Here is a 12,607-nt window from a genome sequence, read left to right on the forward strand (position 1 = left end):
CAGTAGGAGATCAGCTGCAGGTTGTGCATCTGGCCACTACTGGACTTTGGCCAGGATATCTGATGCTCTTCTGTGTGCATTCTGTGATGGGCCCCAGAGCAGGGCTCTTCTTGCCCCTGGCGAGTGTACAGGTAGCAGCTGTCGTCCCATTAGAGAGACAACATGGGAAACAGTGAATTTTTATCACTCCTGTCACTAATAATGCAAATGGAGGGGCTATTTCTGATGTGAGCACAAACCCATCTCTCCTGCCTGCTGCATTCCTCATTAGTGTTTGGAAGTCCCTGGGGGCAGTGCCAGCAGCAGCGTGTCATGGCAGTGCAGACAGGCTTTGCGGCGAGCTGCCTCTGTGCGTGACTGAGTCTGGGCCCAGTGCTCATAGGGGATGCACACCCCAGAAAGGCCCCAGCAGTCACTCAGCCACTCCTACCACTTGCTGCATAGATCACTCCGCCAAGCCCAGAGAGGAGTGGGGCAGTCTGCAGACACAGGCTGATCACCCAGCCTAGGGACACCCATGATGCAGAGGAGCAGGGAGGGGAACTGGCTGCTGTAGCCCTTCCATGCCCAGTCCCCATTTTCCCTGAACATGCAATGAGTGCTGTGCAGAAAAGAGTCTTTCACCTACTTCTGCAGAGCTGCTCTGCTGTCTCTGTCAACTGCCTTTCTACCGATCATCTGTATGTACAGAAGCTTTGCAATAAACCTACGTTTTTCCTCCAAATTTTTGCTAGGGAAAGCCCAGTACATGCATCATCACACAGAGCTTTGCATGCCTGTTGCTGTTGTTGTCCCATCAGCAGGTTCCTGCACTGGGATGAGACTGTTCTCATGCAAAACAACTCCTCTTTGTCTTCAACAGAATGGCTCCAGTGAGAAGACAGAGCTGCGACAGTTCCAGTTCATGGCTTGGCCCGATCACGGGGTCCCAGAATACCCCACCCCAATCCTCGCTTTCCTGCGACGGGTCAAGGCCTGTAACCCAACAGATGCTGGGCCCATGGTTGTGCATTGCAGGTAGAACTGTTGTGTTTACCTTCTGGCTGCAGGAGCTTTAACCTGTCTGAAAGTGGAGTCTCCCCTTCTTGTGGGAAAGGTTTCATGGTAGCATAAGCTGCACTGAACGCTTGGGCTGGCAGCAGAACAGGCCCAGCAGGGGTAATGCAGTGGTGTGACATTTCTATTGCTACTGCTGCATCAGATTAAACAGCACTGCTGCCTGGAGAGCCTCAGAAAACACATTTTCCTGCAAAACGGCAAGTGCCATTTAAGAATTAAATTATCTGTGCCCAGCATAAGTGGGTGGTACCTTCAGACACATCACTGACAGAAATCCATGTGGTGACCTCTACAAACATCCACATGCAGTATTTCTGAATGGTTCTGAATGGTGGAAGAGCAGCACTCTTTCACAGGATAGAAAGGCAGCTCTTAAGACAAAATATTAGTCTACGAAGGCTCAGCATCTTACCCAGCCAAGATTTATTTGTACCAGCCAAGAGGGGACTGTTACTCCAACAAACCACTCCATCATTGCTGTTCCAGCTTACGCCTTACCAGCAGTGTTTAATGCTCTTCTTTCATGCTCTGTTTCAGATGGTAGTGGAATATAATTAACACACAAACAAGCTGTATTAAAGCCCTGTTAAGGATATGACTTGCACCATAAATGAGGAAATGCCTAGCTCCCTATCTCTGCCTGCGTTTACATGTCACAACAGCATATCTGTTGTTTTCAGGGTGCTCTCAGAATGAGTAGTTCGAGGTTTGCTACTGCCCTTCCAACAGTTGTGGAGAGGCATTTGGTGCTTGAGTAAAGGGCTCAGCACAGTCGTGCATGACCTCAGCTTTCTGCTTCCCCTCTCGGGCTGGCTGTGCTTGTTTTATGGGTGAGGAAACAGTGACCGAGGTGAGGGGACAAGCAGGCTTGAAATTACGGGTTTCACTGGTGTTAGGGCCCAGCCTGCTCTTCATGTCTTCTGACTTCACACACACGTGCGCTGTCACTCTCCTGCCTGTTAAACACATTTCTCCTTCCCTTGTGGAGGGGTTGCAGCCACCACAGAGATCAGCAGGGTGACAGTGTCCTTTCCAATCCAGCAGTGAAAGGGGGACAGCAGAAAGGCTGAGCAGCCTCTCCCATTCTTTGGTGATTCTCTCCCTTACTCCTCCTGTCACTTCTTGTTTGGAGCTCCGCTCACAGGGAGCAGCCTTTACTCCCCTTTTGTGTGCCCTAGCTCCGGGTGATCTCTTAAGCAATGTCAGAGCTCGTGTGACACCTGTAGGAGACCGTGTCATCTCAGGCCGTGTGCTTTGCTCCCGCAGTGCCGGCGTGGGCCGAACTGGCTGCTTCATTGTCATCGATGCCATGCTGGAGCGGATGAAGCACGAGAAGACTGTGGACATCTATGGCCACGTGACGTGCATGCGCTCTCAGCGCAACTACATGGTGCAGACAGAGGACCAGTACATCTTCATCCACGAGGCCTTGCTGGAGGCTGCCACGTGTGGCAATACTGAGGTGCCCGCACGCAACCTCTTCGCCCACATCCAGAAGCTGACCCAGGTGCCACCGGGGGAGAGCGTTACTGCAATGGAGCTGGAATTCAAGGTTGGTGGCAGAGCCCCAGCACCCCAATTCTCCAGTGCCCTGTCTCTGCCCACAGAACCCCACGGGCCACTCATCCAGGGGTTGGGAGAGGGGAGCTATGGATCATTACAGACAGTTATTCTTTTGTGTGTTTCTAAAGCAGGTAGGCAGCAATTTAAAATACATTTGAATTGTAAAGCTTTTGTCGGCCACAGTCCCCCCTGGATTGGCAGCTTCTGGAGAGGATATAAAAGGCAGATGGATGTGCAGCTCTCAGCAGCACGTTCTGCTCTAGGTTCACTGTGCGGCAGGAGCTGCATCTGAAATCAGATGCAGATCATGTTAGTGATAATTGATGTTACTGTGAACAACTTGTCTGGAAACAGCTCCAATTTAAATATGTGAGACATTTCTAGTCTCATTTCTTCAATGCTGAGCTCTGTAATCTTTTAACCACCTCAGCACCAAGCTTCAGTGTCTAGAATTGGTGAAGGCAGTGTTTTAAGGCACACCATTTTTAAGAAGCCAAGCCCACATTTTTCTGCCTGAATCTGTGTATGCCAATTGCAGATATTTATTACAGCCTTGGAGCTGGAAGTGAGCTCTGTTACGTGCCCATATTCTCAGATGAGGTGCATTAGTCCAGTGAACTCTTGCAGGGGAATATAGCTCAGGCAGGGAGGCAGCAGACCATGCAGGCTGTGAAATGAACTGCAGCAGTACAGCTTCACCCTGGGGATTCCCTCCAAGTGACAAAAGAGCAGGAGAGGCAAAATACTGACTTTCCATCTAAACTGGGAATAGTTGAGAAGCTCTGTCCTGTGGTTATCAGAGCTGCTGGTATCCTGGGGTTGGCACAGTAAAACATGCTGCATGAGTGTCTCATGGTGACATCTGCCCTGAGAAACTCCTCAAGAGAGCCACAGAATTGTGCTCAACTCAAGCATTTCTGTTGTAAGAAAGACAAAATTTTGTTTTCCTTTCGTTTTTCCAAGGGTCTCTTGAGAACAGTAATGAAATTGCCCCTCTCTGTGCCCTGGCAGTGTCCAGGGGAGCAGGATATGGGAGGTCCTCACATGGCTGCATTGCTCCCCAGAGAGCAACCCTGTCCCTCTGCAGGGAACCTCTGCTGAGGTCCAGCTCCCACTCATAGAGAGAAGGGTGGTTCTGGAGATGCTGGAGGTAGTCTTTTGGGGAAGGAAAACCAAAAAAAAAAAAAAAAAAAAAACGGGGGGGGAGAGGGGGAAGAGGCACTTGTGTTTGAATCTGCCAGCAGATCTAAGTAACACATTTACCATGACTCCAGTTTACGGGACTCAAAGAGAGCCATAAAATGTCTCACAGTAACCCAAAATAGATCTTCTTTACCTAAAACTGTCACAATCCTCACATTTTCTTGGGTTCTTCTGAGGTGAGAAGTAAATAGCAAGACATTGGAAGAGGAAAAGCTTTGCTTCACTGCCGCCACCAAGCACACATCCCTGGCTCAGTGAGGTATAAAGCTTCGTGTCCTGGCTCTGTGTGTGTCAGAGAGCTGCTGTGGGTCTCCACTCCACTACATAACTGCTGCCAGCATCCCGATTCTGCCCCCAGACTGCTGCATCCCCAGCAGGGATCTGACATGTCTCCTCCTCTTTCAGCTGCTGGCCAACTCTAAAGCACATACCTCACGTTTCATCAGTGCCAACCTCCCGTGCAACAAATTCAAGAACCGCCTTGTGAACATTATGCCGTATGAGCTGACGAGAGTCTGCCTGCAGCCCATCCGGGGTGTCGAGGGCTCTGACTACATCAATGCCAGCTTCATAGATGGCTACAGGTAAGGATCACCTTGGGTGACTGTGCCAGCTTGTCCTGTCTGCTTGGGAACCCAGTCAGAGCTCCCTTCTCTTTCCCGAGGACTGGTCCTGACTGCCTGAGGTGGGCCAGAGACCACTTTGTTGCATTTTATCTATTTCCATCTTCTCAGACACTTCAGTGTGTGTAGTTACAATCTGTGAAGTTTCCTGTGAGTGAGCACTGCCAGGCTGGCTTGTGTTGCTGTAGACAGATGCCCACATGGCTGGAGTGGCAGGCTGTGTTGGCTCCTGGGGAGGTTTTATGGGATATTCTGGTAGGCATCCCTTGGCTTATGTTTTGTATCTACAGTATCTAACTCAAACCTGCCTCCCCACTGTAGTAACTAGACTGAGAAGTGTGCTTCCACTGAGTGGCTGATCAGGCAGCAGCTCAAGACTTGTTCCATGTCTTGATTTTGGGAGGAGTCTGGATCCTCAGGCTGGGCTGTTGCTGGACACTGGGGAGCCCATCACCAGGTTCTTCTCTACAGAATACAGTTTAGAAAGCACAAATTAAGATCTAGTGGGGCAGTAATACTTAAGTTTTCTATATCTGTCTGCTGGCATCTCATTCTCAGATGCTAAATGCCAGGAGAGAAAAACATCTCAATGACCACATCCCCTTCCAAACCAACCCCTAGACAATAATCCAAACCAAATCACAATGATGCACATAAAAGGCCTGTCCTGTTATCTCTCTGTGCACAATCACAGTAGGGTCATCCCTCATGTGCACCATCATCAGTGCAGGAGTGGGGGATACAATGACAGATGTGGCACATTCCTCCTTCAGCTTGGCTTTGCCCACCTGCCTCTTTTGGATTGATAACCTCCCAGAAGCAAAAGGCACTGCCAAAGAGAACAGATGTGGGTGCAGCCAGGCCAACAGCTCTGTGCTTTGTCCCTGCTCCAGCAGCTGAGCCCAGCAAGGGTTCCCAGGGAGAAGGGCTACATGGAGGCAAGAGTGGACAAGGAGCAAAAGGGGAGCAACCCTGGGAGCATCCCAACACAGGAAAAACGGAGCAAGCCAGACTCCCTCAGGGTGGGACAGAGTTAAGGGGAAGGATGAAGGGACTGGAGAAAAGCTGTCACAGAGCAGCCTCCACTCCCTCCTGCCTGTGTGGCTCTGAGCCATCCACCACCAATCATTAAGGTGGCTGCCTGGCTGCAGCCTGGGTCTGGCAGATGGACTGCAGCCACTGTCCTGGCTCCAGACCTGATGGAGAGCAATGCTGGCTTTGCCTCTTGGTGATGCTATGGAGGGAGGATGAGGGCTGCCAGTACAGCAGGTGGTGCTACTTACCCCATCCCTAAGTTCTGTTACCTCTTCCCATCCCTTCCTTTGAACCAGCAATCTTCTAGGTATCTAAAGCAGCAATCTTCTAGGTATCTAAAGAAATCAGTTGACCCAAGGTCCTGCAGATATCATTGATGCTGCATCTTTATTAGCTCTTTCACTTCATTCTGCATCCCCATTCCCTGTTTTTTATGATGCCTTATAAATGCATCTTGAAGCAGCCCCTGTCTGCATCCCGCATGTTACAGCTGCCCTGCAGCACGTTCATTAATTTTAGCACCGTTAAAAATAGCACCAGCAGAGGGATGAAAGCAGAACAGAGGGAGGAAGGCAGGACAGAGGATTCAGGCCCTGGTCCCGTGGGCTCCAGCGCCCCGCAGTGGCGAAGCCAGCCCGGGCTCTGCTGTGCCAGGCTGGGAGCTTGGAGAGCCAAGATACCGGCATGGCAGAGCTGAGTCCAAAGCATCAAGGGGGCTTTCTTCAGGGTGGGGGCCAGTCTGGGGCAGGTCACATGGAAAATAGGAGAGGTGCTGAGAGGTGTTCTTGGTTCCACTGCTCTGGTTTGCAGTGGAACCAAGAACAAATTCTGAAGCTTTAGAAAACTGTATTCATGGTTTCCACGCTGCCCTCATTATTGTCTGGAGTGTGTAATCCAGGTGACATGGTTCATCTGCTCTGTGTTTTCCCTTGCAGTGGGAGGGATGGTGGGTACTGAAGAGAGTAAAAGTGCAGAAACACAGGGGTGCTGCTGGGATCATCCCCAAGCACAGTCTCTCCTTCCAGCCCAGGTGGGTGCTGGCAGCCTGCTAGTGGGGGCCTGGGTGCCAAGAGGGCTCTCAGTGCAACAGCAGCACTGGAGACAAGCAGCAGCAAAAGGCTGGGCTGGGGACGCCATCACCCCAGCAAGGACTAAGAGCCTTTCTGGATCCTCTGCGTTGCAGTGCTCACTGTGTCTGTGGGGAGCACTTAGAAGGTAAGTGCTGGCCAGGCTCATCTGTCCCCCAGAGCCCATGGCTCATCCTAGAGACCTGCCTCCTACAGCTGGATTGTCAGCCTTGCCTGGTACCATGGGGCCCTGCCTCCCATTCACCCACCCCGCCAGCCCCCAGGAGCAGCTGCTGCCCATACCTGAGGAGCTGCTCTGAGCACCATTGTGTTTGTCACAGGCAGCAGAAGGCCTACATCGCCACGCAGGGACCACTGGCCGAGACCACTGAGGATTTCTGGCGGATGCTCTGGGAGCACAACTCCACCATTGTGGTGATGTTGACAAAGCTGCGCGAGATGGGCCGGGTATGAGTCCTGCTGTGGGGAGAAGGGGGCTGTGGGGCTGTTGTCTGTGGGCATGAGCTCTTGGCTCACCCCAGCCTGTGTGTGGCACCAGCTGCTCTGGGCGAGCCCCCCACTGGCACGTCTGGTGGCTGACCCTGTGGCCCCACAACCACATTGACTCCCAGGAAGTGGGAGGGAGGAGCAGCAGCTTGTCAGTGCTAATTTCTTACCCTGCTCTTCATCCACAGGAGAAGTGCCACCAGTACTGGCCTGCAGAGCGCTCTGCCCGGTACCAGTATTTTGTGGTGGACCCCATGGCAGAGTACAACATGCCACAGTACATCCTCCGGGAGTTCAAGGTGACGGATGCCAGGGTGAGTGCATCTGCTGGCTCCCCAGCTCCTCTGCCTGTCGTGCCTCTGCCATGCCCAGGCCAGCCAAGGGAGCATGCAACAGCTCCTGGAGAAACGAGAAAGCAAGTGCTGCCTTGCACTGCAGGCAGAAAAGGCTGCTGCCCACCACCTACTGCTCCTCTCACCATAGGTTCCTGCCCTGCCAGCTGTGCCAGTCCCATGAGCAGTTCAGGGATCCCTGTCAGCAACAGACCCTGCCTTGCTTGTGCTGCTCACTCGGGCAAGCATTTAATACAGGTCCCCCTGCACCTGGAGTCTGTGTGTGCAGCATCTCACCGGCCACAGGACCCTTGTGTGACAGTAAACATGGTCCTAGGGTGGAGCTGGGCCCCAAACACTGACCCAGTGGACCCTGTAGGGGCCCAAAGCCTGCTCAGCTCAGCCACTGGGGTGAACATGGGAGGACAGAGACAGGTCCCAAACATGCACCAAAAGATCTGGGCTCATCCGTGACCTGTGCACCTTCTCACCTGGCCTGGTTCAGGGGGTCTGAGAGCAGGTCAGAGCACCAGTGCTGAGGGGAGTGAGATCACCCCTCACCCACAGTTCACATCTAACACCTCTCTCCCTGCAGGACGGCCAGTCACGGACCATCCGCCAGTTCCAGTTCACAGACTGGCCTGAGCAGGGAGTGCCAAAGACAGGAGAGGGTTTCATTGACTTCATTGGGCAGGTGCACAAGACCAAGGAGCAGTTTGGGCAGGATGGGCCCATCACGGTGCACTGCAGGTAAGTGGGGACTGCAGCCTCTCCCCAGTGAGCAAGTCCCTGTACTCCGTGAGTGGCTTGCACCCCTCCTAGGAGCTCTGCAGAGCCTTCTGGGGCTGGCAGGACTCGTAATGGCCCCTCTTGCTCCCTGTGCAGTGCTGGGGTTGGGCGCACAGGCGTGTTCATCACACTCAGCATCGTGCTGGAGAGGATGCGCTACGAGGGCGTGGTGGACATGTTCCAGATGGTGAAGACCTTGCGGACGCAGCGGCCGGCCATGGTGCAGACAGAGGTGAGCTCCCCTCCTGTGCGTGACAGTGGAGATCTTTGGGAGAAGGGAGGGGACCTGATGGCTCTGGATGTTGGACCCTACAGCCCACTGTCCTTGTGCCCCCACATCTCACATTTCCCTCGTTGCTGCCTTGCAGGACCAGTACCAGCTGTGCTACAGAGCCGCACTGGAGTACCTTGGCAGCTTTGACCACTATGCAACGTAACAGTGCTTTCCTCCAGTCGCGGTGGGGATGTCTAGGAGTGGAGACGGGTCCCTCTGTGCCAGAGCCGCCCATTCCTCAGTCCTTCTGTACAGGTGGAGGTCCTGCCCAGGCAGCAGACCTCCACGCCAACCAGTTTTGACCACGGCATTTAGGAACTTAGCCCCAGCGCCAAATGAGGGAATCCGACTCCAAAAGCATTTCCAGTCTCTGGCTGAATTTCTGCTCATGTGCATCTCTCACCCTCTCTCATGCCGACTGCATTTCACAGCGAGGCTTTAGGTGGGTGGAATGGGATCTTTTTTTTAAACATGTAAAATAGTTACTAGTGGTTTTTATAATCTCCTCTCTCTTTATTTTTTATTTTTTGCAAGTCTTAATGTTTTGCCCAAGCAGAACTGGACCCGCCAAACCTTTGGGAGTTGGGTTTTGTTTTTTTAATTTCCTTTTGCTTTTACATTTTTTACTGCCCTGTGTTTATTTCAGCCCAGTCACTGCTGGTTCTGCCCATTTTAGTGCAGCTTCCTTGGTAATTCGCAGCAGCTGGCTTGTGGTTCCTGCCCGTCTCCATTCCCCATAGGCTGCTTTTTAATCCTCTGTAGAATATGAAATTTCATGGAACTGGACCTAAGCTACCAATTATTTTTTTAGTCTTCTCCCCCCCCCCCACTATTACCTTAGTAGGTTTGGGTTTGGGAGGGCATGTGGGGTCGCTGGAGAAGCATCCCTTTGTCAGCTGGAAACTGTTCAGTCCTATTACAATGCGTGTTCAACCAATCCAGTGACTGTGTGTATTGGCAGATCCTGATATGACGTGAGTTGTCGTCGCCTTGTTTGTGAGAGACCCGAAATCCCGGGCTCCAGGCATTGGAACCTCTTTATGTGTGTCTTGCTGGGAAGTGGGCAGGAGTAGCGAGGGGACCCCACAGTTCTCCAGGGAGGGGATGGGAAGAGCAAGACACAGCCCTTTGTGTTAATCCCACGGTTCTGTGCGTGCAAGCTCCATCCTGTCACTTCTCACCAGTGGAGTGCATCAGAGCATTGACAAAGGCAAGGAGCACAAGCCCGGCCGACCCAGAGCAGAGCTGGACCAGCTCTCTTTGGAAGCAGGGTACTGCAGGGAAGGGGAGGGGAGTACACATGGCTTCGGAGGTTGGGTGTATCTATAATTTCTGCTATCCTGCAAATGTTAAGAGTCACTAGAATATTGTACTTTCCGCTACTTCAGGATGTTCTAATGAACCAATGTGGCAAGACTACTGGACTTAATTTAATGGTACTATATATTAATACTCCTTATTATATCACACTTGCACTAAAGATGGGGAGTGAGCAGCCCTCTTTTGAGTGCATTGAGTTATGAATAAAGGTGGTGGAAGGGTATCTAATTGTATTATCACATGTATTCCGAATGTTAAGAATCCAAGCTACGTTGAAATCAGCAATCCAGGGTTGGTAATGTTGGAGGACACATTCATTTTTACCTTGTGGATGCATAGTGCTGTAGGGGTCACTGTTGTATACAGTCTGTTTTCTATTTGTTAATAAAAAAAATCTACAGCATCATTGCATAATTCTTGATGTTAATAAATTTGAATAATTGGGTTTCATACAAGCTGGCTTTCCTGTCTGTTTCTTCAGCAATAAGCAGAGGCCATAGAGTCCTTTGGCAATGGGCACACTCCTCAGCCTGTGGCAGGTAAGTCCTTTCCCACGGGTATATCCCAGCCACGAATGCCCTGCACTTTCTACAGGGACCATGTGCCTACAGGGAGTTTGGAAACCTTCCGTGACAATTCCCTTTGTGCATGTGTGTGCTCACCTCCTGCCCACCTGCAGCTGTATAGGAGTACACTGACATGGTGCAGGCCTGGCGGGACTTGCAGGAAAGAGAGGGGTCAGTGGTGATAGCTCTGGTGGCGATATTGGTAGTTTCCAACCTCCTGGGACACTGCAGTAACGTCGTTCTGTAGCACTGAGCACAGTCGTGTATTCAAAGTTAGTGCTCAGCAGTAAAGCCATCACCTGGCCCCTGACTGCAGAGCAGCACCCAAGTTTGTTCAGGTGTGAAACCCCAGCCCAGGGTGGCAGCCCTGCCGCTGTGTGTGGACAGCCCAGCCCCAGCCCTGCCGCTGTGTGTGGACAGCCCAGCCCCAGCCCTGCCCACGTGTGAACTGCAAAGCCCAAAGTGTCAGCTCCTAGAGAAAGCAGCACATGCACACAGCACAGATGTGCGAGGGAAAAGCCAGTGCAAAGGGCAGAACCATGTGGGTCAAGGGCCTATGGCATTTCCACCCTTCTTAAGGGAGCCAAATGTGCCGTGGCCAGCATGTACACGATGGGTGAGAGTGCATGGCAGACTGATGAGCTTTTCCCTAGCATGGCTATGAGCACCTTAGTGATTCCTCAGTGACTGCTGGAGTTCAGTCACACACAGCATTCCCTGCCAGGCCAGACCGGTTCCTGGGTAGGTGCCAGATGCAGAAATGTTTTCCCCTTAACTGGCTCATTCCTACCACACTGCTTCACTACCCAGTGGCCTGAGGGGCTATTGGGCAGCCTCACTGAGGATGCAGATGCAAGGGCAAAGCAAGCTCCTGCCCTTGTGAGGCAGCACACATGTGCAGGTGTGTGTGGGCATATGCTGTCATCGCTGTCAGGGCCCAGGATGGCAGAGTGGCACAGCCAAGTGAGCACCTGCTCACACACGGGTGTGTCTGAGGAGGAAGGGCACCACGCTCACCATCAGCAGCCAGCCAGCTGGGAGGTGGGCAGCGAGCCACCTGCCTGTGCTGCAGCAACAGAGCTTGGGCTGTGCTGCCAAACTACAGGTGGTGACAATGCTGCTGCCACTTACTGAGCACTCACCAGGCACTGCCACATGCACAGCACAAAGCTTTAATCCACGTACAGCCTTGAATGCAGAGATTCTTTCTCAGCAAAAGTTGCCAGAACACTCAGCTATGCACGCATGCACGTACCTTCTTTCTCCTTGTCCAGGAACACTTGGTGCTTCCTTCCCCACCTGTGGGCTTGTCTGTGGACTGAGTAGAAGCAGGAAGAGGCACAGAAAGGGTGAAGAACCTCAGCATGGAATGCACAAAGAATAACATGACTGAGCCCAGCCCTCTATGACAAGGCTATTGCTGGTAGCCATGTGGCCAAAGCCTCATGCTGATCTGACAGGCCAGGAAAGGCTCAGTGCACAAAGTGTGAGGACATGCCACCTTGGCAAGGGGACAGGCCCCCAGAGGTCAGAGAACAGCAAAAGCAGCTGCTGTGACAGCTTTTCTCCAGCCCCTTTTCTCCACTCCCCTGGCCTACTTGCATAAAGCCAACACTGCTCCAAAGGGAATGGAGTCACATAATTTTAAAACCGCTTATTCTTTCAACATTTCCCTTTATTTCTGTGTATCTCACAAAATAAAAAAGGAACAAAAAAATCTATGGTGCACAGTGAATAAACAGCAATCCCAGCCTGATCTGCCCTCTGAGCCAGCTCCACGGCTTGTGCCATGCTCCAGGCAGAGCCACCCTGCTTCCTCCCAGGGCTTGGTACTGACATACCTGGGCTGCACCGCTCAGCTTTGCCTGGCTAGAAAGGATTTCCTACAGCTGGCGCTTTTTATTTTGCCCCATTTTCTTTGGTATCAGCTTGAGACTTTTCCCTCCCTCTGGTATCAGTGCCATGCTGTACTTCTAAGGGAATGGTCCGGAGATGGTTCTATAAGACACTTCAGCCTCTTCTGTTTGGAGTCTCAGATAGAACAACCACATTTTCACTGAGCAATGGAGCTGGGCTGTTACTGCTGTCTCTTTTTTTTCCCTGGTGAAAATTTTCCATCCCTTAGTTGTACCAGGTAGCCCCAGTGCAGCCTCAGATAAGTAGCTTTGTAAAGGGCACAGTTTGGCAGGTGGGACAGCAGCTAAATGGCAGATAGTCAAAGGTGAATTCCTGGGCACTGAGGTGCTCTTCTGCTCTTTCTATTTTCATA

At 52.0% G+C, this 12,607-nt stretch overlaps 1 protein-coding gene across 18 annotated transcripts in view; it reads left to right on the top strand.

The window, feature by feature from the left end:
• The window catches only part of PTPRF (protein tyrosine phosphatase receptor type F), a 378,495-nt gene extending 368,268 nt beyond the window's left edge, over window positions 1–10,227 (top strand). For all 18 annotated transcript variants that reach the window (XM_042030480.1, XM_042030494.1, XM_042030495.1 and 15 more), the window contains 8 exons: window positions 863–1,017; window positions 2,326–2,611; window positions 4,231–4,409; window positions 6,892–7,018; window positions 7,246–7,371; window positions 7,985–8,139; window positions 8,275–8,410; window positions 8,547–10,227. In XM_042030480.1, coding sequence (XP_041886414.1) covers window positions 863–1,017; window positions 2,326–2,611; window positions 4,231–4,409; window positions 6,892–7,018; window positions 7,246–7,371; window positions 7,985–8,139; window positions 8,275–8,410; window positions 8,547–8,615 — 1,233 coding nt within the window. In that variant the 3' untranslated portion in view covers window positions 8,616–10,227. The remainder of the gene's footprint in view (window positions 1–862; window positions 1,018–2,325; window positions 2,612–4,230; window positions 4,410–6,891; window positions 7,019–7,245; window positions 7,372–7,984; window positions 8,140–8,274; window positions 8,411–8,546) is intronic.
• Window positions 10,228–12,607: the final 2,380 nt, after the last annotated feature.

Source organism: Corvus kubaryi, unplaced genomic scaffold (assembly GCF_017639235.1).
Source record: "Corvus kubaryi isolate FWS band 111438036 unplaced genomic scaffold, C.kubaryi_AGA036_p1.0 37334, whole genome shotgun sequence".
Taxonomy (NCBI): Eukaryota; Metazoa; Chordata; class Aves; order Passeriformes; family Corvidae; genus Corvus; species Corvus kubaryi.